The following is a 26332-nucleotide window of genomic DNA, read 5'->3' on the forward strand; positions in this document are numbered from 1 at the left end:
GGGAATGGGTGGGTAGGGAAGTGGGGGGCGCTATGGGGGACTTTTGGGATAGTATTGGAAATGTAATTGAGGAAAATATGTAATAAAAATATATATATAAAAAAAAAGAATGCAATGAAGGGTACACACAAGTCACAGTATAGTTATTAACATGCAAATGCTAGATACTGTGTGATATATCTGTACTAGATTCTGAGAGAGAGAAGTCTGAGATAGAGACAGAGACAGAGACAGACAGAGAGAACCAACTGGGCCTGGATTAAGCTTCTGAAATCTCATCCCCTGAAACACACTTCCTCTAACAAGGCCACACCTCCCAATCCTCCTAAGCAGTGGCACTCCCTGACGATTAAGCATTGAAATACAGGAGCTTATGGGGATTGCTTTTATTCAGACTATTTAGTTACATAGCAAGTAAGCCCTCTCAGCTAGTACCACGCCCTCAAGACCAGTCACTCAAATATGTGAGCCTATACGGTCATTCCTATTTAGTACATCACAATAAGTAACTACAAAATGGCCCAACACATTAAATCTAGTTTTACTCATCTAAAAAGGGCCATGGCATATTACTTGCTCATGGGAGTTCTGCGTGTTTGGTTTTCATGTCTAAACCATTTTGAACCATTCTGAGTTTCAATTGCATTTTTAAATATATGCACCTGTATTCTATATAATATATTCTAAATGTATGTATGTCTGTTCACTTTTCACTCACCAACGATTAAATATGCATAAAATACTAGGTAAGGTTGGCAAGATGGCTCAATGAATGTCTAGTCTGACAGCCTGAGTTCCAAACCCAGAACCCACATGGTAGAAAGAGAGAACTGAGGCCAACAAATTGTCATTTGACTACCACACATGCACACAGCCCCTCACCGCACAAAACAAATAAATATAAAAAATGCAATGTAATTATCACCAACATGATAAAATTGCACTAAATGCCATATGAATAACAAATAACAAATCATGGTAATGTTTTCTAATAATATGCTACCTACTTTTATTGTAAGAATTTATATTAGTTTTCAATAATATTTAGTACTTTATTTTTACTAAAAAAATAACCATGTATACAATTAGATCACTAAAATTATAAACTGTACCAGAATGAAATGTTGACTTTTCAAAGCCATTTCTGGTCTGGAGGGATGACTTAGTGATGACCAGTGCTAGCTGTTCTTCCAGACAGCCTGAGTCTGGTTCCCAGCACCCAAGGCCTTTGGCTCACCATGGCCTGTAACTCCAGCTCCAAAGGATATGACGCCCTCTCTGGCCTACACAGACATTTCACTCACATGCACAAGTCCACACGTGCACATAAATAATAATAAAAATAAAACCTTAAAAGCCACTGCAAATTAATTAAATGTCATCATTAAACTGTATGTTTTCTTTTTCTTTCTTTTTTTTTTTTTTTGTTGTTGTTGTTTTTCGAGACATGGTTTCTCTGTATAGCCCTGGCTGTCCTGGAACTCACTTTGTAGACCAGGCTGGCCTCGAACTCAGAAATCTACCTGCCTCTGACTCCCAAGTGCTGGGGTTAAAGGTGTGCGCCACCATGCCCGGCGTTTTCTTGTTGAGCACCTGAGCCAACAGCAAGGAATTCTTAGGAAGGAAGTATGAGCAATGAGAATAGGACTTTAAGAGATTTACACTTGACAATTTAATCATTAAAGACATGTAATATATATGTACCCATTACGCATACTAAGTAAGCCCTAAGTAATCAGAATAGAAATGATTGACTTAATTCTAATTCTTCACATAAAATGAAAATTACTCAATGTAAGACAAAACTATGGGGTTAGAAGGTAGCTCAGTTGGTAGAGTACTTGTTTTAAGAAGTCCTGGTTTCAATTCCCAGCACCGAATAAATATGGCAGGATGATATACACTTGTTATTCTAGCATTCCGTTGGTGGAAGCAGAAAGCTAAGAAATACTGGTTATAATTGCCTACGTAAAAAACTTGATGTCAGTATGGCATACATAAAAGCCTACTGCAAGAATAATACAAAAAAAGAAACCAAGTAACACTAAGTTTTGAGACAAAAAAAAAAAATTAAAAAAATACTTTAAGCCCATATAATAAAATTTCTAGTGTGTAAAAATACTATTTTTAAGAAAAAATTAGCAGATTAAAATTGTTCTATATTTAAAATAAACCGCTTAGTTTCAAGACCCTTATTTATATATATTTCCAATACCTATGATGCACATATTTTAAATTCTAAAGAGAATATAAATCTGCAGTATATTACGATTCAACATTTCATTCTGAGGTTCACTATCCACACACAAATGCCTAGAAACTATTAATCTCTGTTTTTTTTCTCCCTTGGTGCACTGAAGCCTTCATTTGCATTGTTTTTTAAAGGTTGCATTGTGTGGTTAAACACTGCCCTCTTCTGGTATCTGGGATTAATTGTGTATCCACACAAAATTCTTTATGTTTTATTACTGCAAAATTTCTTGACAAGTTATGTGTGTTATTAGTTAATAAGTAAATGTTCTTAGCTCAAATCAAGTAAACTTTTTCTCAAATCATAACCACAACAATAAGAAAGCTCATTGGCATTTTTTCAAACAAATATGCTATAAAAGGCGACTAAACTAGGGAGTATAAATTTTCTAATAAATCTGCCTCTAACTAAAAACTGGATCTTGAACTAACTGTGCAACCACTCTAGACCTACTAGACTATAATTTGATTAAGTCATTAATGGATTTCTTCAGCCTCAAACTTTATGTGCTTCTAGGTTTAGGAAAAAAAAAAACTACTTATTTTAATACCATAGGGGGGAGAAAGGCTCAATTTCTATTCCTCCCTGTTCAAACATTTTTACCCTAAACAATACACAGCAAGAGTCTACAAAATTGTGTGTCAAAGTAAATATGAGAAACTGAGAATTTTTCAAGTATTTTATAGTATTGCTTTTAATAAAGGGGGAGGGAGGTAATGTTAAACCAAGCGGTCAAAAGGAAATAGGAAAGAAATCAACCAACAAAGATTCCAGATTTTTTATTGTTGCTGTAATAAATTAGATTAAGTCCAATCACCGTTTGGTAAGAAAAAGCTGGTACCTCACTTTTATCTATACCACCATTTCTTTCCTCCTCATATGTCACAATTTCTTTCTCTGATGTATTGTTTATACAACTTCCCTGGCATCTGTTTAGTTCAGGCTCAGAACTACCTTCTTCTTCTTCTTTTTCGATTTATTTATTACTATTATGTAGTTGTCTTTGGACATACCAGACCAGAAGAGGGCGTCAGATCTCATTACAGATGGTTGTGAGCCACCATGTGGTTGCTGGAATTTGAACTCAGGACCTTAGGAACATCAGTCAGTGCTCTTACCCGCTGAGCCATTTTCTTAAACCTGCATATTACAGTAGCTCTAATAGTCAACTGGTTTCAAAATGCAGTCTGAGTACCAGAGTTAGAACCATTTAGGATACTTGGAAGGTGTGCCATCTCCTGGACACAATACACTGTACAATATTAAAACTGTAGCATGAATCCCATGTGTAATCGTACATGCGCTGGTATAGGCCTTAAACGCTCAAAAAGAAAGTACATATGTCTAATTGCAAAAAAGAAAAAGAAATCAAGAGTATCATTTAAATCCTTTGTGGACTTATAAAATCTATGTAGTAATAGAAAAATAAAGACATTACTAAATGATTATTAGTGTGTGTGTGTACACAATTTGCAGGGGTTCGCTTCTCTCCTTGGTGACAAGCATCTTTTTTTTTTTTTTCTGTGGCTGGCCATGTGAAGCTCTCCATACCGCTCCAGCACCACTCACCTGGAGGAGCTGCTCGAAGGCCCAGCTATGCTTTCTCTCCTTTCCCAAACAGATACAGCCTTGTCTATAGCTGCTCTGCCCCAAAACAAGGAGAGAGGTGACAAGCATCTTTACTCGTTAAGCTTCTATCCCACCTAGTTCCCTTCATCATATTGAGTAGCGTTTGCACAAAAAACAAAACCAAAAACCGGGCTCTCCCAGACTTGAAACTATCCTCGAAGCTGAGACTATGCTTCAGGGATGCTCAGACCACGGGTTTGGCAGGCAGGTAATCCCAGGACCATCATCTCTGGGCCTCTTCTAGGCCACCTCATCGGAAGTCCCGCACGCCAAGAACCCTGTGGGTCACCAGGACCCGGAACAAGACGCCCCAACCACTCTGCGCTTGCGCATTCGGTCAGCCAGCGAGGGCGGAGCCAGGGCCGGATACGAGTCGCTTTGGGCGGGGCTTTAACCCGTGGTGCAACTTTGCTTAGGGCGGAAGAGCCGATGTGGGGCGGAATGTTGAAAAGAGACCCGGCTCTCTAATGTGGGAGGGGCTTAGGGAACAAAACGGAAGCCAGAGGCGGCCTTAGGGAGGGATTCGGAGTTACAAAACCCAGCCGGAAACTGGCGACGTAGGTGGGGCTTAGGGCTCATTACGCCTGCGCACCGAGCAACCGGCGGGCTGCGTAGTTATTTTTGAACCGGGTGGCGGGGAATAGTTTAGGAGCCATTAGGGCGCCGTTTTCGCTGAGGTTGGTAGTGTTCTCCGTTCGATCTAGTGATGGCACAGCAGCTCGCCCGAGAGCAAGGCATCACCCTGCGAGGGAGCGCAGAAATCGTGGCCGAGTTTTTCTGTGAGTGCTGAGCGCGGCCCCCGCCGCCAAAGAGAGCTGAGCCGGGCCTTAGGACGCGCGCTAGGACGGAACCACGGATCTTCCCGGGGGCGGGGAACGCTGCGCCATTCAGCGCAGGCCTGGGCCTCCTGGAACCTAACGGGGCTGACCTGGGTCATCATATCACTCGCTCTCTGAAAGCTGGGGTCTGTGTTGACATCCTCTGACCACATACTCTGTATTTACACTTAGCAACTCCGCGAAGTTGGACATTGCTGGGTTAAAGGTTTTCCGTGTCTTTTTGTGCCTACTCTGCTTTCTGGGAGAATTAAAAGTTACTACACGGTTACGGCTTTATTTCTTTCGTTTTCAGCATTTGGCATCAACAGCATTTTGTATCAGCGTGGCATTTATCCGTCGGAAACCTTTACTAGAGTGCAGAAATATGGACTCACATTGCTTACAACTACTGACCCCGAGCTCATAAAGTATCTCAATAATGTGGTGGAACAGCTAAAAGGTAATCACGTTTTGAGTTTTACACCTTACAGGTTTGTGTCCCAAGTAACTTAAAGCAACATGCCTTCTCAAATGTGATTCTGAACTGGGAGGAAGCAAGCAATGGAGGTAATTCCCACCTCTTTTTAAGTAGGCTGAATGTCTTGATGTTAGGAGTCTTTAAGCTGCTTTAGGAGTGGGTTTTGTAGGTTAACCAGATGCAGCAAATTGGAAATTTTACCCAATTAAAATGATTTCATCTTTCTGTGTTTTGCTTTGTAGCTCCCAATGAAATCATACAAAATACCAATTCTAAAAGCATTGCAACTGCTTTTTTTTCCCTCTGAGTTTTATTTCACGTGAATGGGTGTTGTAGTTTGTTTTAATTGTAAATTCATTACAGTGTTTATTGCCTTTTTTGTTAACTTCAGTATTAAAATGGCCTTTTGGTGACCACCTGAACATGGTTAGCTTGGCATCTGTCTTTAAGGCCGTTTTGTTTGTTTTGTTTTGCTTTGCTTTTGAGACAGGTCTCTTTATGTAGCTCTGACTGTCCTTGAACTTGCTATGTAGACCAGGCTATTGTTGAACTCACAAAGATCAGCCTGGCTCTACCCCCATGTTCTGGGACTAAAGGCATTTGTCACTGTGTCCAGTTTAAGGCCAGACTTCTAAACACGCCTTGCTATTTGTATCCATAGTAGAGTATTCATTAACACTTGTGCAGGTTGGATATGAGTTCACAGGCAAAAACGGCAGGGCTTTTAAGGATAAGATCTGCTTTGAATTCTGGTATCTGTGGATCCTCTTTTACCCCCCCTGCAGCTCACTTACTAGCAAGGATGATAGTTTAGAAACACAAGGCTAATTGCTCACTCTGCCCAAAACACAGTTGTGGCTTTCCTGATTCTTAAAAGTACAGTTTCATTAATTTAACACGTAAGATTTTATATGACATAGCATCTTGATTTTTCATAATTATGTAATTTATTTACTTTATTAAAAAGAATTTACTTTTCAATTAGTCTGCCCATGTATGCATATATGTGTGTGTGTACGCATGTGCACGCGCGCGCGCATGCCCTTCTCATTTAAAACCTGTATTTGCCTCTCCTTTGTACAGTTAGTGTAAAAACTAATCTTTCCCTCACCTACCAGAGTAGTCCGATTTTTTTATGCTCTTATAGTGTCTCTGTTGTGACCAGCCACCACAGATGTGACTGGTGGTAGTTAGATGAGTCTATGTTCTATGCTCTTACTGGGAATTGCAGAGAAAGTACAGGTTGACGGCTCTGATGCTCTGCCTTCCACCTATTAGTAATATGGAGAATTTAAAAATCAGCTAAATTATTAGTGGAGAATTGTCTTCCTTATGCATGAAAGGAAGTTCAAAATACCACTGTAAGAGTTCTGTAAGGCTGAAAGTGGGTCTTTGGAAGAGAGTCTCTGTCATAGGCTAGAGTGTGAGCGCTGCCTTGTGTGTTGCAGAGTGGCTGTACAAGTGCTCAGTTCAGAAACTGGTGGTGGTCATCTCAAATATTGAAAGTGGTGAAGTCCTTGAAAGATGGCAGTTTGATATTGAGTGTGACAAAACTGCAAAAGAGGAAGGGTAAGTATGAGCTGAATTATTCCTACCTTAATTTTTTTTTATGTTGTTGCATGAGTTCACAGTGTATTGAACTGATTTCTTATAGTTACTGTGTATGGTATGTTTTTAAAGATACTTTTGTTAGCTTGTGAGGGATTTCTTTTTTTGTTTGTTTGTATGGCCCTGGAGGTCCTGGAACTCACTTTGTAGACCAGGCTGGCCTCGAACTCAGAAATCCGCCTGCCTCTGCCTCCCGAGTACTAGAATTAAAGGCGTGTGCCACCACGCCCGGCTGTGAGGGATTTCTGAGTTCCTCATAGCCTGTCAGGGATTGTGTAGATAAGATACTTTCAGCATACTGTCTTTGGGAAAACCCCATGAGATTTGGCCTTCCATGTTTGTGGTTATACCTGAACCTCTCACAATATAATATGTGGGCCATGTAATCACTAGCTTAAATGTACAGGAGGTGATCCTAGACTCGTTCCTAATTTAGATGAAGCTCTACTGTACTGCACCTATTGCCGTGAACTTTGTAAACTAAAGATTGCAAGCACTCTACATCAGAAATGCCTGTTATGCTAAGCATGTGCTTCTGTGAGGTCCTGTAATGAAGAGCAGTTTGTTTCTGAAGTCTTCAATCTATAGGGAGTCGTTAGCTTATAAAAACATTTGTATGGAATTTATTTTATCCGATTCAGTCAGGAATCGGGTATTTAGATGTTACCTTTTTAAAATAAGGCCAAAATTTAGGCTGGAGAAATGGCTCAGTGGTTGGGAGCACTGGCTACTTTTCTAGAGGACCCAGGTTCAGTTTCCAGCAACCACATGGTAGCTTACAACTCTGTTTAACTCCAGTTTCAGGGGATCCCCGGCAACAGATATGCATGTGGTGCACATAAATGTGCATGCGGGCAAAATGCCAAAGTTCTCCCAAGTTTATTTGTTGGAGTCTATTTTCCTTTATGTTAAAGACTTACTGAAAATATGCTTACTGAGAGTGGTTGAGAAACTTACCATGCACAGAGTGACCAGATACTAAGATCAGCCTTAAAGGATGATGGGAAGGACAGATACAGTAACCCAAGAATATCTTTAGCCATTAACCTTTAGTCTCCTAATGTATTGCATCTGTGTTGTTGCAAGCATTTTGTTCTGAGAGAGTTACCAACGTGTTTTAATTAACTTAATGAAACCTAGGAGGGATTATTTCTTTGATTTTTTTTTTTTTTTTTTTAAATAGTGTTCGTAGAGAAAAGTCCCAGAAAGCCATACAGGATGAAATCCGTTCAGTGATTAGACAGATTACAGCTACTGTGACATTTCTGCCACTGTTGGAAGTTTCTTGTAAGTATTGTACAACTTAACTTAAATTTGCTGGAGAAAATGGTACATTACCGTTGGGAGGAGCCTACATTTGTTAAATCTCTTTAATTTATCATTGCCTTGTAACATAAATGGGATATGGAAAGCACAAATAAAATACAGCACAAATAAAAAGATGCATATCTGGAAACTGTGCAGACAAGGACTGGGGGGGAGGGGGGAGTGGCTCAGTGGTTAAATACTTGCTGAGCAACTGTGAGGACCTGAGTTAGGATTCCCATCACCAGGATCCTCCAGATGGTTGTGATACCTCACCTATAACTCCAGCCAGAGAGGCAGGAATAGGCTCATCAGCCCAATCTGGCTACCAGAACTACACATTGGCCAGCTCTCCGTCTGCTTCGTCAATAAAGTGAAAGCACAGCTGTTAATTTGGAGACTCCGCCTGTGTGTTCATATACACACACTGAAGAAAATGAAGAAAAACATGAAAATGCTAAAAAAACAGAAGTATACAACAATACTTTTGAAAATTTTCTCACAATTTTACTTTTATTTTCTACTAGGAAGTATAATGTTCTGTTCTAAACCCAGTTTCTATCAAGTAAAAGTTTCATTAGACCAGGCTAAGCTACCTATTTAGCAAGAGGTGGTTCAAAGTGAGTCCCAGTGAGAGAGGCAGGGAGGACAGCTTATTATTGAAAAGCTTTCCTTTACTCTCATTCCCAACGTAGGTTCATTTGATCTGCTGATTTACACTGACAAAGACTTGGTGGTACCTGAAAAGTGGGAAGAATCGGGACCCCAATTTATTACCAATTGTGAAGAAGTCCGTCTACGCTCATTTACAACCACAATCCATAAAGTGAATAGTATGGTGGCCTACAAAACCCCTGTCAATGACTGACGAGATGGTGAGGAAAAGGATGGAATTGTCATTCTCAACTGTGCTTTTCCAGAAATTAAGTCAAATAGAGTTGCTACATTTCCTTGTTTAATTTTCAGGTGAAGAAAGCTAAGATCCGACATTGATAAATGTGTGTTATTGTTCCATTTCTTGGGTTCTTCCTGGACTTGCCCGGAGTTGACAAGAGTGCTGCACATTGTTAAGGGGAACCAACAGATTTTGTTAGCATTGTGGAATGAATTCCTTTAAAAATGGTCATTGTACATAGAAAAACTTCTGTTAAAACGCTAACTACTTCCCTTAACAATGTAACTGGACCAGGATATAAAGAAGCATTTAAATGTAAACACAGCAGAAGGTATCAAAGCTTTTTTAGTTCTGAGGGTCAGTCTGGAGTGCTGCCAATCCGGATCCAGTGAGAGAGGCAGGGAGGACAGCTTTACTATTCAAAAGTTCTGTACTTTACTCTCATTCCCAACTTAGGTTCGTTTGATCTGCTGATTTACACTGACAAAGATTTGGTGGTACCTGAAACGTGGGAAGAATCGGGACCCCAGTTTATTACCAGTTCTGAAGAAATCCGTCTACGCTCATTTACAACCACAAGCCACAAAGGGAATAGTATTGTGGCCTACAAAACCCCATCAATGAAGAGACGGTACACAAACCATCCTCCATCACATTATACCTTCTACTGTATTTATATTTAGATGCTTCTTGGTCAAGATTCTTCTGAGCTAAATCATCAGACAAAGTATATAGCTTTTTAAAAGAAGTTTTTCTACCTACACTGACCATTTTTAAAGGAATTCATCCCACAGTGAATCTGTTGGCTCCCCTTAATAATGTGTAGCACTCTTGTTGATTCTATGGTAAGTTCAGGAAGAACCCAAGAAATGCAACAGTAAGACGCATTTCTCTTTATATAGACCCCATATTGAAATACATGCTAATTATTTGATTTTGTTGTATATATCTTGAGCTNACAAAGCAGTTGATACTGTTTAATTTCTGTAATAAAGAACTCTTATTTTAATGTTTTATAAAAATCAAGCTTTAAAAGTCAGTGATACAAAAAATTAAGCCTTGTGTTTTAAATTTGTGTTACAGTATCTCTGATATTTAGTTTGGTGTTAATATAGTCAGATACTTCAGTGGATTGAGTGGATGGATTGTGTTCATTTTGATTATGTGATGGGGATGGTTTTGTGTACTGGAAATTTAGATGCTGATTGCTGTGCTCAGAGATCTCCTTGTAATCCCGATGTTGGCGGTTACAGTCCTGATGCTACCCTTGTCACTATTATGACAGTGACCCTTATGGCTACTATGATAATAGTAGGCCAGGCCAGCATAGCCGGGTTAGAACACATGAGAACACTGCCCAGTTAGAGCACAAGAAGCTTGTAATAAAAATGCCATGTATCATTTATTTGGGAACAAGGGTGGTACAAAAAAACCTTCAAAATTACTTTTATATTTTGTAGGGCTTTATTAACCAATCAGACATGATGGAAAACAATCTTTACACCTCATTGAGATAGGTGATGCTTCAAATACCATGACAATGCCAACTTCCAGACTGCAACCAGACCTCAGCACAGTCCACAAGACCATCCCCAAACAGCTACATACCACCTCTTTCATCACAACAGTACAGTTACTGTGAAGATGCAACTGCTCTGAAATTAGTTCAAATATTAGGCTGTATTGTCAGCCTCGTGTTTCTTATGATCTTGAGTACCAAGATTAATCCTTTGCTTCATTGCTACTCTTAATGTGTGGGTTCTAATTTTCCAACATTGAGATTTCTCCAGAAAAGTGACAGCTTTGTTTATAGTAATTTTGAGGTTCTATAATATCTCTAAATTCTGTAAATCACATTCTTTTGGGGGTGGGTAGGTTTCGAGACAGGGTTTCTCTGTATAGCCCTGGCTGCTATCCTGGAACTCACTTTGTAGACCAGGCTGCGATCTGAGGCCTGGAATTGAGAACATGCTGCCGTCAGTGGTCCAAAGGTTCACTACCAGAGGGGTAGGTGTTGAGGGGTGGTCACCAAGGACAAGCAAACTTACCTTGTGTGTAGATATTTTTTCAATTATTCCAGAAGAAAATACAAAACTAGACAATGGCCTAGAACTCATAAGTAGCCCAGGCTGTTTGAGAATTTATAATATCTCTCCCAACTCAGCTTCCCAAGGCTAGGATTGCAGGCATAAACTACCACACATTAGTGCTTCCTGTTTTCTGATTCAGTCAGTTTAAATTGATAATGCTGTGCTATTGTCTCCGCCATCCATTCCCACATACTTCATCTTGTAAAACTAGTCCTGGAACTGTTCCTGGTGCTCCTTGCTAAATCAGTTAGCTGATTTTTCTCTTCTGTCTCTGATTGTGACTGTTTTAAGTATCTCCCACAAATGAAAACTTTATATTAGTTATCTCTTGTCTGTTTTATTACCCTGATGTTGTCAGGGTTACCCATACAGTATATTTATGTCCCTTTTGAGAGGCAGGCGGATTTAAGTCCATGCTTTTAATTATTTGGGGGATATAACCAAACATACTGCAGGATTGTATAAAAATGCTGTTTTTCAATTTTTTGAGGAACCAACATTCTATTTTCTACAATGGCTGTTGAGGACAGTCATGTCTCACAACATAGCCAATTTATATGTAAATTCTAGTTTCTTTTTATCTGTTGAGTATATTACTCAGATTTTAAAGCCTCTCATTGGTATTGTTCTTCAAAGCCCTTCCAGTTTTCAGTTGTAGCACACATCCTAATGGTCAGTAAATGTTTATGGTTCCTATGTCTACTTTCTGTACTGACCCTGTAAAATATACCCTTTGTGTTTTTCTGATTGAAAGTCTTTTGCCTTTGGTTGATTCAACCATCTTTGCTCTCTTCTGGTTGCACTATACCTGAAATGTTTTCATCCTTGCCGTTTTCTTGTCTGAAAAGAGTTCTGCTGGTGTGGTATTTCCTAGTGCTCCCCCCCCCCCCATGACATTGGAGAGAAATTCAGCATTAGCTATTACATAAACTGCAATTAGTGAGGAGAGTACTTTCTTTTTAAAGACATACTTTTAATCCTTGCATTCCAGAGACAAGAGAATCTCTGGAAGTTTAAGGCCAGCCTGAGCTACATACAAGGCCCCATGTCTCAGAAAGTAAAAAAGTTAAAGATGTAAGCCTCAGTCATAGTCTGGGCCAAGTGTAAGAATCACCTGATAACACCTTTTAAGAAGGCAGGTTTCCTGGATCTGATATATTAGCTAGACCTGTGAGGTGGGAGGCGTGGTCCCTGGAAATTCCTCCAAAGGACTTTTAATGTCTAGCGGGATTTACTAATAGTGTATAGATTCTAGAAGTATGAAGTCCCTAGCCTTTCTGAAAGTGAGGATAGGTCATAGGAGAGAGAGCCTGCAATAATCTGGAATTGGGAAAGGTACAGAGATGAAACTGCTAGCATTTCTGACTTTAAATGGGTCCTTGGAGACATGAGGACAGTGTTGCCCAGTGAGCTTGTCCTTTACAGGTTGTTATTCCTGTACAAGATATATTCAAATTAATTGGAGACCCAAAGTTCAAACAAAATTCTGTGTTACCAGAACACATAGTGGAAGCACTTTATAGTATTGATGCTGACATTAGTTTTTGGACAGGACTCCAGGGCTGTTGTAAGCCGCCCCACGGCCTACATGTACCAGGTACACCTGGGAGGCAGGCTGGGGCTGAAAGAGAATTAGACTTCGAGAGAAATTAATGGAAACCAAGACCCATTTTCTGTTCAAGGCCCCCGAGTTTACTAAGAGACCGTGCATTTAAGGGGGAAGGCCCATCCCCCCCGCCAGTCCACTCTTGGTGCCTTGGAGCCATTCTATCAGCACTCAGTCGCCTCAGGAATCTCTCAGGAAGACAGGTTCAGCCTCTCAGCAGGTAGCAGAAGAGCAGGGCAGTTGTCACTTCAAAAAGGAGCCAGCCACGTCAGAAAGCTGCACTGCAGGTGGCCCCACCTCAGTGGCAACATAGTCTGTACCAGCCCACTTAAGGCTGGGGGAGGCTACACGGGGCATAGGAAATAACAGCAGAGGCTCACAAATGGCTTTACAAAAGCACAACAAAGAAAATAGACAAAAAAATACCCTACAGAATAGAAGAAAATGTGTCTTGTCTGTATTTGAGTAGAAATTCTGACAGTTGGTTTTAATAGCAACTTACAGAAAATTAAGGGTCACTTGAGTAGGACCCCAACTGAGCAATTAATTGATATGGGATGACCCATCCCAAATGTGGGTGGCACCTTTTGGTGACCACACAGATAAAAAGGGGTTGACAAAAGATTATATTGTTGCTATGGCGGATTTTTTTGCTTATACCAAAACCGCTGTTTCAGGGTTTTCAATGCTGGGTTGGGCCTGCTGAAGCATCCATCCTCAATGCACTGAGTTTTCAGCCTCTCCAGTGAGAGAGCCATTGTGGGATTGCTCACACTGCTGAGCACCCAGTCTCTAGGACCAAATGACTGCCAAGTTCTTAGCCTCCCAAGTGTGATTGAGCTATTAATCTTTCAAAGTAAACTTTAATTCAATAAACTTTAATATATATGTTATATGCATTTACATTTTTATTTTATTGGTTCTAGTCCTCTACAGATCCTTAACTAGCACAGAAATTTAATATCTGTAATATATAAGGAACTTGCAAATTTTAACAAGCATTATAGGTTTTGAAGATGGACAAATAATCTATATAGAAGATTTTCAAGAAATTTAAGTTGCCAACAAATACATGAGAAAGGCCAAAATCTTCAGTCACCAGAGAGCTGCAAGTTAAAACAATTACAGTGTGATATTAGCCATAAAAGTGAAATCTGTCATTTTTGGTAAAATGGGTAGAACCACATGACTTGGTCAAATGAAATGAAAACAAAAAAGTTGAAAACTATATTTTATAAGAGACTAAAAATTGTTGAGTTGAAAGTAGTGAATAACAGGTATTGGGAGAGTGATGGGGGAAGTTAGAGCAGAATGAGAAGGACTTATTTGATGCATGCAGTTTATGGCAATATCCTAACACTATGCCACATCATGTATACAGTTACTACATGGATATGTGTCTTTCAAGATGTCCAGTACTTCTCTCTAATCATTTGCTTTTAAGATAAAAGCTATCGGGAACAAGCCTCTACCTGCCTTACAGCACCATTTCACTGTCTGTACCTTTGATTAGTGTCCCTGATCCAGTGAATTCAAATGCTATATATTGAAATTCTATGCCTCCTGTGTAAAACTGAAAACTAAACCATACTTGATTTAAACATATTAGCAGTTTCTCTCCTTCATTATGTACTCAGCTAAATTTGAACATGAAACCATTCTTGTACCACTGACAGTTGGCAGAAAGTTTTACTTTTTAAACACATTTTTAAGCATATGTATATGTATGTACATGTGTGGTTATGTGTACAGAGTTGCAAGTACCCCAAGAGACCCCAGGTCTTGAGTTACAGGTGGCTGTAAGCTGGCAATTGAACTCTGATCCTCTGCAAGGGCATGCATGCTCTTAACCATTGAGCCATCCCTACTGCCTGGCAACAAGTTTTTGATAGCAATTTTTACCCTGTTGGATGAACTGAAAACCGGGCACAATTCTATGTCTGGTCCTAAACATGTTTGTACTTATGAAGAACTTTTTTGGGAAAATGTTATTTTTGTAACAGATGTTACATCTTTGATTTCAAGTGTCTTACTCTGTTTTGGTAGATGTGATTTACATCACAGCCATAGCAGCTGCAGTTTGAAGCGCTGTCAGTTTTGGGGGGTATTCACCTCCCCTTCATCCTCTGGTCACCTGCTCTCCTTCACCTTGGTAATAGCTCTCTCTAACCATGGCTGGTGTCTGGGGCTTAGCCACGTGCTCCTGACTCAGCTCTAACAGGTTCATGACAGATTACAGGTACTTCTTGCATTACTCTGGGAAGAGCTTGCCGATGGTGTCCTTTGGGTCTGGTGAAAGCCATGACTTCCTTCAGGCCCACTGAGAGGCCAGCTTAAAGCCCTGGCAAAAGAAAAATTTTCAGAGTTTATTAAGAAGAATGAGAGTTAATCCAACTATGATGTTTTATTTACTTGGATATGTACAAAGACCAGAGAATCTCCATATCCCTTAAACTCACCATTTTTAAGCCTGTGCTGCAATAATTTAGTACCATTTTAGGGCCACTGACCCAGCCTGGGCACCCATTGTTTCTTTAAAGTGATATTTTTCGCTTCTGAGCCCAGTGGAGGCTGCTAAGGGTTCCAGTGTGCTCTCCACACTGCAGGACCTTGGGGGATCACCTCGGGATCACGGGTGAGTGGAATGCAACATCAGCTCCAAAGAATCAAGGAGCATCTTGTGCCTGCAGGAACAGGAACAAAGGAACCCAGCCCGACCAGAGGCTAGGATCCATTCAGGTCGGGGCCAGCCCCGCCATCTTCTGCATGAACGCTGCCAAGGGCATCTAGGACACCAGAGAACTCTCCACACCTCAGGACCTCCAGCCTACCCAGGACCTCCTGATCACCTGAGAGCATGTGGCCGGTAGAGGCAACAGAGCTTCTTGGTCAGGGTCCCCTCAGGCCTTCATCCTCAGCCAGGAGGCAGAGCTGAGACCCTGACCCCTGGGCACATTCCTTGCCAGAGTAGAGTTGGTCTACAGGGAGCGCTCTGACCCCAGAACTTAGGAGGTGGATCAGAGACTCCAGACTTCTCGACACCTGCCCTGCAAGAGGAGAGCTTGCCTGCAGAGAGTGCTCTGACCACTGGAACTCAGGTGAGAGTTGGACTCCCAGGAGTGCTGACAGAGGCTAACAGAATCACAGGAGGATAAAGCTCCAGCCAGAGACAGCTTGAACATTAACACCCGAGATTCCCTGGGTGGTGAAAGCAAACTTAAAAATCTTACTAACAGAAACCAAGAACACTGAGCATCATCAGAACCCAGTGTGCCCACCACAAGTCCTGGATACCCCAACACATACGAAAAGCAAGACACGGAATTTCAAATCATATTTCATGATGGTGGTAGAAGATTTTAAAAAGGGCATTAATAACTCTCTTAAAGAAATACAGGAGAACATTGCTAAACAGGTAGAAGCCCTTAAAGAGGAAGCACAAAAATCCCTCAAGGAATTACAGGAGAACACTACTAAATAGGTAGAAGTTCTTAAAGAACTACAGGTAAACACCGCTAAACAGGTAGAAGAAACACAAAAATCCCTTAAAGAATTACAGGAAAACACAACCAAACAGGCAACGGAACTGCACAAAACCATCTAAGATCTAAAAATGGAAGTAGAAACAATGAAGAAAACCCAAAGGGAGACAACTCTGAAGATAGAAACCTTGGGAAAGAAATCAGGAACCATAGATGTGAGCATCAACAACAGAATACAAGAGATGGAAGAAAGAATCTCAGGTGCAAAAGATTCCATAGAGAACAAAAGTCTATACTCAACAAAACTGGGAAGCCTGGATGAAATGGACAACTTCCTAGACAGATACCAGGTACCAAAGTTAAATTGGGATCAGATTAATGACCTAAACAATCCTATTTCCCCAAAAGAAATAGAAGCAGTCATTAATAGTCTCCCCCCTCCAAAAAAAAAAAGCCCACGACCAGATGGGTTTAGTGCAGAGTTCTATCAGACCTTCAAAGAACACCTAATTCCAATTCTCCTCAAACTATTCCAAAAAATAGAAACAGAAGCTACTCTACCCAATTCATTCTATGAAGCCAAAATTACTCTGATATCTAAACCACACAAAGACCCAACAAAGAGAACTTCAGACCAATTTCCCTTATGATTATCGATGCAAAAATACTCAATAAAATCCTCGCAAACTGAATCCAAGAACACATAAAAACGATCATCCATCATGAGTAGGTGTCATCCCAGGGATGCAGAGATGGTTCAATATACAGAAATCCATCAAGGTAATACACCATATAATCAAAGAGAAAAAAACACATGAACATCTCATTAAATGCTGAAAAAGCATTTGACAAAATACAACACCCCTTCATGGAGGGGATAGAAAGAGTATGAGAGACAGAGGGATTGAGGAAAACAAGAAAACAAGTCCTTCTAAACACAGCACATGGACACATATATAAACTCAGAGATTGTGGTAGCATGCACAGGGCCTACACAGGTCTGTACAGATGGGATCCTTGAGCTGAACGGAGACGTGGACACAAGCCCCCACTCACTAAAAATCCAGAAACTATCTCCATTTGATAATCACTTGCTAATGAAAAATTAGTTTTCTCCAAGGGAATCTCACTAGGGTAATAGGTGGGTCCCATCCTTGCCTCACAGAAGATGGCTAACTCAAAACAATCTCAATTGAATCTTTTATAAGTCTTTTGTGTCTATGTTATGGCTTCTGTATTTGTGCTTTTATGAGATTCTTGTGAGTGCAAATGTGTGTGTTTCTATGTCTGTTTGCATTTCTTGGGCTTTCTCTGGTTCTTTTTCTTCTCTTTTGCCCTATTCTGGTTTATTTTATTTTATTTTATTTTTTTGTTTCATCGTGTTGTTGATTGCTGGAGGAGACATGGGGAAGAACGGTAAGGAGCAGGGAGAGAGGAATCCCTAACCAGAATATATTTTATGAAAATATTTACTTTCACTAAAAGAGATAAAAACTTTTAAAGAGATGGTGCATGATGGTGAACACTTTTCATTCCAGAGTTCGAATAGCAAAGAAAAAAGAATATTATCTTAGTCTATTTGCAAGTCCCAGATTATAGTGTGAGACAGTCTCAAAACACAAGGTGAATAGTATATGAAAAACACAAGCCAGTCCCAGGAGCCATCTAGGAGAAGCTAAAAACCAGCAGGCGATCTTCCTGAGCTGGTTCCACCATGGACTGTAAAGCTATGATGGATTTGCTTCTTTGGGTAAGGCTGAGAAAATTACATTTCAGGAAAGATTCCTGCTATTAATATTCTTTTCCTGTTATTATTAAATATATAACAATCACTAGGTATTTACCTGCTCTTTTGAGCAGATTTCTGCCAACCTACAAAGATGTGCTATCTTGTAGTGATGCTATATATACAAATTGATATAGATTCTATAGAATTCCTGATTTGATTCCGATAATTTTAGGAAGAAAGTTTTTAGGGATGATCTTAGTTATCTTGCTAGAAAGATGTAATGAAGTTAGAATCAAGAATAGAATGTGCCCACTCCTCGAAATAGTGAGTAAAGGCTGCATAATAAGAAATAAAATGAGTTTTCATAATTACACTAAAAAGAAGTAGATATGTGACAAATTTGTGTTCAGGGAAAAATATTTTGATCCAAGGGTGAAGATGCACGTATGTACTATAAGGTAAGGCCATGAAAAAAAACTTTGCTCTGAACTTATAATGAGTATATTATACTTTGAAATTAATATTAACATCCTTCTGTAACTCACATTTTATGTAACATTTTATCTTTGAGGTAATTTTCTGAAGAACTTTTTGTTTAAGAAGGTATAAAAAGACCAGAGAAAAGAAATAAAGTTGTTGGTTGGATGGTTTGGCTTGGGGAGCTCTGCCCCTTCCATCCATCCATCCATCCATCCAAATATATATGTCTATTTGTCTGTATGTATGAGTGTAAGCATGCATAAATACTTGTGGAGTTGATTGTTACAAACAGTTGACCCTGGCCAGAGTGTTTGTGTGTACAAATGTGTATGTGTCTGTTCATATTTGCCTATATAAAGCATCTTATTTTGTTTCCTTTCCTTCCTCTCTGGTTCACAAAGAGATACCCAGCTTAGCCAGCGAGGCTTCTGGCTGACTCACCAGAGAAAGGAGCACTAGCAATAAATCCTTTTACTCAATTCCCTGCTGCTAAACAGCACGTGTTAATCACCAGATATCAGTGCTTACTAAAGCACAGGTAATAAGGAGTTACTAAAGCTAAGTTTTCAGAGCCTAAGGAAGCACAGAACAGTAAGGAAGAGTTTAGTTTCCCTAGTGTTTCTTTAAGCATAAAGAGTTAAATAAAGCACAGAGAGATATAAGGAGCTAAAGAAAGCACAGAGAAAAGAATCCAACAGTTTTAAACTATAGAATAAGCAAGAACATTTTCAGTATATTTTGGAAGTTATCAGCAAGCACTCATTATAGAGAGCTAGAAGTCTAGAGACCATTAATCTTTAAAGCTATGTCCAATGCTGTGTCCCACTTTGATTGTGCCAGGCTGAGCAGGTTCCAGTAAGCCAAAGTTGACTCCTGCTTCCATGTTCATGCACACACATCTTTCAGTGTACCCACATCCTTCATCTATGTACACATATACATGCATACACCCATACATAAATAACATGCTGTACATCAGGTATGTGTATATACACAGTTTTTATTTATCAATATTTCATAGGGTGGGTGAAATGAGGTACAAATAAATATACAGACATATGAAAATTTCATATACGACTCATTAAGCACTTAATACTTAATGAGTAGTAAAAACTGGAAACTTTATAAACTCTTTACTATTATGAAACCATAGGTTATAATTAGGAACCAGAAAACTACCATCAGATATTTAAACTATTTTTGATGATTTAGCATAAATTAAAATATTTTCAAAAAAACTTTTAAAAGTCACTAACAGTAAGGATCATCTTTTTATTAATATCAGCATCAAGGAAACAATTATGATATCAAGTAAAAAGGAAGGAACTAAGAGAATTCCTGTGGAAATGTCAATTTATGATGTACAGCGAACTTAAGAGCCGTATACTTGGCAACAGAAATGTCAAAGGTATGAATAAGTGTAATACAACAAATTCTGTTTAAGCCATATGAAGAATTGTGTTTTGCTACTTGAGCTATTAAACAGTTTAAGAAGAATCTGTTTTTTAGGAAAAAATTATTGGTACTGTACCACCATGGCACCTTGCAACCTTTGCACCTCCAGATCCAGGAGATTCCATGACCACATCTGACCTCTGTGAATACCAAGAATGCACACATGCATACATGCCAGGCCAAGACTAATACATAAGAATAAAATTAATATTTTTAAGTAAGAGAAAATTACCCTTTTTAAAAAATCTGGCGGCATATTTTCTGCATGTTTTTCAGTGTGATGATCATTCGGTTATCAGAACTGATTTGTATCAAAGGAGTAATTGTGGGATAGGCATTCACCACAAACTTCTGAACAGTCAGGATGACTGGGTCATACATCCATAACAGGACTGAGGAGGATGAGATGATGAAGTCCACCCAGTACATGACCACAAAGAAAAACACCAGCAGCAAGATGATCTGGGTGGCCCTTTTCTCAGGGGAAGCTCTTAAGTGGCTGTTGCTATGAAGATGCTTGCATTGCCTCTGATGTCTGAACAAGATAATTACCATATATGCACTTGTGGTCAGCATGACTCCTACAAGAAATACGTCTCTGGAGGTTGTCATTGTTAAAATCAGTCCCCTGATGATGTAATTCATGGGGAAGAGTGAGCAGTATTTAGTGACCTTCAACTGGTTGGTCTCACTCATGTTGGTATAAGCACCAACATAGAAGATCCGGTTACTGCTGAATGACAAATTGAAAGACCAAAAATAGAAGAAAGAAAAGATCATGTATTTTTTTAGTTTATGTTTAAATTTTGCCAACAAAGAGGTATTGGGACTGATCGTCACAGCCTGGAACACACTCAGGAGGCAGGTGATGCAGATAGAGAGGCCTCTCATCACCCTGTTTATGTAAAAAGTTGCCTTGCATTTGAAGTTATTCTCAATGTTCAGTGACTCAAATAAGTCTGTAAGCCAAATATCCCCTCCAGTAAGGAACATCATTATGTGAACGAAGGTCAATTGACAGGAGATCAAGTCCATGGGCTTAGATCTGTGACATAGGATGATGATAGTGTAGAAAAAAAGAAGAAATATATTGGCCAGGGTTCCAAGTCCAACTTGGAAATAAAGGACATTGTTTAATGAAAACATAATTGAAAAGCGTATTCATCTTGAGAACACAGAGGAAGTATAATTCTTATAGCTGAAAAAAATATTATATACATCAAACATTCTCTGTTTGGTATGTCTTTATCATTATTCTTTTTAGCTAATTATTCTTGATTACCCTGTCTCTAAATTTTGATTTTCCATACTGGACATCATTTCCTATATTTCGATATATCTCTCTATGTAGCTCCTCTCTACATAAAATGTTATAAAAATACATGCATTCTCAGCTACATCTATATAGAATGCACACTTGCTGTGTATTTATTACACCTAAGCCTCATAAGTAGAAATCCAGTCCTATTGACTTAAATCACCTCATCTCATAGAAAACGCATAAAACAATAGTGATGAGCACAGAACATTAATCACATTTGTACAAATGAAAAAAAATATGCTGAGCTGGGGGAAAAAGTAACGAAGAAATCAAAATGTCACATCAGTCTCATATTCCATAATTTTGCTATGCCCCACTTTGCAACTATCCATTTCATGATTAATACTTCTAATGGAATCACAGTGATAATTCATTATAATCCCACTGTATTAGTGAAATATTTTTCAATTCATCTCTTTTTATGCTTCTTTTTCCAAGAGATCTTACATTCCTCGAATCTGTTTTAAAGACAAAGATTCAGTTGGAGACCATTAGTATACTTCCACACCTATTAATTGTTTAACCATTAATTATGGTTATATATGGGCCTAGATGTCTCCCAGTTTAGTTCTCATCCCATTTAAACCTTTTGTGAGACTCTACTTCAGGTTTAAAGAACTAACTTCCAGCTCAACACAAACACTAGATTTATTTTCTTTGGGTGTGCGTGGGGCGGGGGGGGGAGGGGTAGATCGTTAACAATACGATTCCTTATGACTTTTCAGCCATCTCTGTTGTTATTTTACCTATCACTGACTTCTGCATTTGTCTCCTTCCCTCTTTTGTAAGGGTCCCCCATCCACTTTCCCATCCCCCACCAGAGCAATTGTGTTCTGCTGTGTTCCCTTACCTTGCTCCCACCATCTGTATTTACTTCTCTCTCCTTCCCTGAGGCCCCCTTTGCATTTCCCTTCTCAGATCCCTGAATCCTACAATTCCCCTTTACCCTCTTCCCACATTTCCCTCTCTCATCTTCTCAAAGGTGCCCCTTTTCTCCCATTTCCATGATCAGATGGCTTGCACCCTTCTATTGCTTGTCCCCTCTCCACACCTATCCTAACAAATGTCCCGTTTTATTTTCCTGATTTCCATAGTTTCTATGGGCTACATAATCTCATCTGAAGACGTGGAGCTCAGAGCCTCCAACAAGAGAGAACATGTGATGCTAAGACACACACAAATTTCAACACATTAATAACAAAGAAGAACTCACCAAATATGACCAGATAGTGATTCTGTTTTGGAGTTATTGTTTTAAAAGACATTGCTTCCCATGAATAAAAAACAATGTTCCCAGTGTTATCATACATCATCAGCACCCACAGACTTTTAAAAGTGTATCTCAGCAGTCTTACCTTTGGTGCCTTTGGTAGTTATTTGACCCAGTTACCAGTGTCATTATTTTATCAAATTAACTTGATACATTAAAACCAGCTTGTAATAGAGAAATCTACTACACTTACTTAGATTTTTGTGTAAAAAAGAGGGTATACAATTATACTTTCAAGTTCACTATTATATTTACATATATAATATAATAGATGTGTGTATGTATGGAAGTAACACAGAAGTTAGTGATGAGTTCACTCTAAAACCTCAACAGGAGTATAAAGCCATATGTCATACATTTTGCATTTCCATCATTTTTGCTTACTCTAGAAAAGGAATTGATTCATTCCAATGGCCAGAGCCAAACATCTGATTCTTCCACTGACATAAACTGACAGTAGCTGCACTGTGATGTTCTGTTTTTCAAAAGCTCCAGGACAGGAGCTGAAGAGATAGCTCAGTACAAAGTCCTGTACTCTTTGCACAGGACTTGGGTTTGTTTTCCCAGCAATGACCTGGTGGCCCATAATGATCTATAAGTCTAGTTCCAGGGCATCCATTCTCTTCTGATCCAGGCATGTGAGGGGCGCACAAACATACATGCAGGAAAACACCCACATATGTAAAATAAAATAAGTAAAAGCTCCAGGATAATACTTAGTTCAAGTGTTGGTCTCCAAACTGTAAGAACCCTAGGTCAATTTCAACTTTAAAGTTGCGAGTAGTCAAACCATATATGTATAATCATTTATTATTAATTATACATCTACAACTTACAAATATATCACATGTATTATAAGCCATGTAAAAAGATAACAAGATATAAGAGAGAAATCTAAAATGATTTTTTCTTATCCCAAAATTATGCACTTCAACCTTTTTACTTCATATCCATTGCTTTACAAATACTTATCACATAAAGAAAACGATGACACTTCTAATTCATCAAGTGGCATCTTTCTCTGGGGTTCACTGCACCAGAAAAAGACCATAGTTACCATGACTGCAAACTGACTTGTTACCATATCCATGCCCTAAAAAATGTCATTTGTTTTATTTGAAAAAACGATGGTAATGCTAGAGTCAATCTAAGTAGTCTGCACATTCTAGGAATACTCTTAACTGAGACCTACAAGTCCTTGAGCTCTGACTATTGTTTGCTCATTTGTTTTGTGCTGATGCAGGCTTGACCTTGCTATGTAGCCCAGGGTGTTCTCAGATCAATGTTCATTTTACTTCTGCCTCCTGAATGTTGAAGATACTGGTGTTCCCACCAATCTGAGGTGTTTACTTAAATTTTAAGTATTTAGAAGATATTTTTAATTAATGACACTGAAAATTCCAAAACTGAAGAATCACAAGATTTATACCAATATAATGTTAACCAGGAAGATATAGAATAAAAGAAACATCACAGATAGAGTCTAGAAAATAATACAGTACCAAGAAGAATTGGAAACACTGTGACACATTGGACACTTACTAACCTTGCAGTCTGTAGTAGTGTTCAGGTATAGGCTGCTCAGGCCAGTGTGCAAACACTGCAGCAGATTCAGAGCAGACACTGGAAGTATAATTGTCACTGTTTCTGGCTTTCCCATTAGTGTAGATTGTAAAATTTAGTTGTAAGTAAGAAAACCCAACTTCTGTCCATAAACATTGGAAATAGTAGAGAAGCCATCACTATTAAATTGACTCAGACCAAAAGATTAAGCAGCCTGAAAGCATCTGTTTGAAGAGACCTAACATCAAAGAGCTGCTTTCTCCATAGCACTATTCTTCCAAGAAAAATTCCAAAAACATTTCACCTCTTCATTATATCAGTATTTGATTTTAGAACAGTCTGGTTTGATCGATTTCTGGTGACCTTTGCCTTCTGCTTTGTGGGGATTTAATAAGACAAGGGACATACAAATATACTACATCAAAGGTTTCATTACCATTTTAAGATTTACCATATTTAGTGAGTAATAACCAAAAATCTGTGTGACTGCTCACAGAGAACCTGAAGTGAGTATGTGACCTTCAGGTGACAAGACACATGACGTTGGCTGATAGAGAGTCTGCTATCAGCAGCAAGAATAAGTCTTCAGAACTCTTAGGAGATGAAGACCTTAGTCACCCAAGCTAATTCCATGGAATCTTTATGAAATATATAAACACAGCATGAATTAATCTTGGTCACTTAATTAGGTATTAATCATAGCTATTACCTGATCCTCTTCAATAACTTAAGTTCATGAATTGTTGGTTGGAAATGGAGTTTAGCACAGGTGTAAATGAAAGCACAAGAAGCTGACTAGAATAACAGTCTCACAGTTACAAGCCAGTTCCCCTGAGATGAAACTGCAGCTTCTGAAATGTTGCTGCTGTGATTGTGGGGAAGCAATCACACCCAGAGCTTCATCACAAATTGCTTAGTGTGAATTTGGGAAAGATATGAAAATGTTCACTGGATATATATATAGAGAGAGTGTGTGTGTGTGTGTGTGTGTGTGAAATTATTGGACTACTTGGCCTAAGAAAAGAGGAATAGCATATTGTATGCTAGTGCTGCTAACATGAATACATCACTTGAGTGAAAAACTGAGTTATATAAAATATTTTTGTTAAATTAAATGATCATTTAGGAAAATACAGCGTGTGTCCTCTGTTGTCCAATTGACTTCATCAGATCTTGGGCCCTGTCTAGTGTTCTAGTGAAGACTTTTAATGTAAATTATTCAAAAGAAATGGAAAATTTTGTAATGCTTAAAAACATAAACTCATATGTATATATATATATATATATATATATATATATATATATATATATTTAATTAGGTATTTTCTTCATTTACATTTCCAGTGCTATCCCAAAAGTCCCCCATACCCTTCCCCCACACTTCCCTACCCACCCACTCCCACTTCTTGGCCCTGGCATTCCCCTGTACTGAGGCATATAAAGTTTGCACGACCAATGGGCCTCTCTTTCCACTGACACGTATGTATATTTTTTTATGCTTTTGATACTCTTTCGCTAGTGGCTTAATGACAGTTATTGGCATTACCTTGTAGCATTTAATGACAATGATTTCATAACTCTACATTTTATGTCATCTACATTGATTTTGGTTTTTTTTCTGTGTGAAATATGTTCTCACACTCTAATCAAAGTAATGACGCTCCTGCCTTAGCTTTGAAAGTGCTGAGATCATAGGTGTGTGACACCACACCTGCCTTCATTTTCTATTTTAATCTCATATATATACATATATATACTTATATACATGTGTGCGTGTGTGTATGTATATTTATATGTGTATATATTACATTATACATTGTATATTATATATTAATAAATGATATTCTAGAAAAATAAAAATGGACTTGTGATAACCAGCAGCTAAACTTAAGTTTATTGGTATTTTTGTGAATGTGTATTTTATCATATAATTAATTATAGTTTGTAACTATGAGAGAAAGCATTGGTGATTTTGACTTTAAATAATTTTATACTATTAAAGAGTTGTAAATATTTTTCTCACTGCTAATGGAAAACTTACTCTGTTACATCAATCTCAATGTTACAAGTCTTGATTTAGAAAACTAAAAATATTAAAACTAAATTTATTTTAATTAAGACACTCAGACTCTTACTGAAATATGCACGCTTACATGTAAGAATAACATTACAAGGATTTAATAAATAAGCACGATGAGATTTTCAGATACTTTTGAAATACCCAGAATAGATCTAAATTATTAGAAATCATTATAATACAAAAACAAATGTATGTAATTAAAAACCATATTATACAATATTAAGAACATCTTATGTTTTATTAAGCCATGAGTTGGAACTTTCCTAAGAGTT

General features: G+C 38.6%; 2 protein-coding genes across 3 annotated transcripts; one reads left to right on the forward strand and one right to left on the reverse strand.

Annotated features, from left to right (window-relative positions):
* Nucleotides 1–4277: 4277 nt before the first annotated feature.
* Nucleotides 4278–14285, forward strand: Mad2l1 (mitotic arrest deficient 2 like 1). Of its 2 annotated transcripts, none has more exons than XM_021164770.2 (6): nt 4278–4659; nt 5012–5158; nt 6625–6745; nt 7968–8071; nt 8785–8964; nt 9441–14285. In XM_021164770.2, exons 1-5 carry the CDS (start codon nt 4587–4589, stop codon nt 8955–8957), a joined length of 618 nt encoding a protein of 205 aa, XP_021020429.1. In that variant the 5' UTR covers nt 4278–4586; the 3' UTR covers nt 8958–8964; nt 9441–14285. The 2 variants fall into 2 exon arrangements, with proteins under 2 accessions (XP_021020429.1, XP_021020431.1); XM_021164772.2 differs by having other exon boundaries at nt 4429–4659; nt 9056–14285.
* A 5067-nt stretch (nt 14286–19352) lies between these two features.
* LOC110296392 (putative vomeronasal receptor-like protein 4) lies at nt 19353–24135 on the reverse strand. Its single transcript, XM_021165089.1, has 2 exons — nt 23964–24135; nt 19353–21605 (listed from the first exon to the last, which is right to left on the reverse strand). Exon 2 carries the CDS (start codon nt 20970–20972, stop codon nt 20064–20066), a length of 909 nt encoding a protein of 302 aa, XP_021020748.1. The 5' UTR covers nt 20973–21605; nt 23964–24135; the 3' UTR covers nt 19353–20063.
* Between the last annotated feature and the right edge of the window lie 2197 nt (nt 24136–26332).

This window comes from Mus caroli, chromosome 6 (genome assembly GCF_900094665.2).
Source record: "Mus caroli chromosome 6, CAROLI_EIJ_v1.1, whole genome shotgun sequence".
Classification (NCBI taxonomy): domain Eukaryota; kingdom Metazoa; phylum Chordata; class Mammalia; order Rodentia; family Muridae; genus Mus; species Mus caroli.

What these genes read in the sequence shown, in the direction of transcription:
- LOC110296392 (XM_021165089.1), bottom strand. Translation starts at nt 20,972, where the DNA reads ATGTTTTCATTAAACAATGTCCTTTATTTCCAAGTTGGACTTGGAACC.
- Mad2l1 (XM_021164770.2), top strand. Translation starts at nt 4,587, where the DNA reads ATGGCACAGCAGCTCGCCCGAGAGCAAGGCATCACCCTGCGAGGGAGC. An exon ending in TGTGGTGGAACAGCTAAAAG is followed by an intron (nt 5,159 to 6,624) that starts GTAATCACGTTT and finishes TGTGTGTTGCAG; the next exon opens with AGTGGCTGTACAAGTGCTCA. An exon ending in GCCACTGTTGGAAGTTTCTT is followed by an intron (nt 8,072 to 8,784) that starts GTAAGTATTGTA and finishes TTCCCAACGTAG; the next exon opens with GTTCATTTGATCTGCTGATT.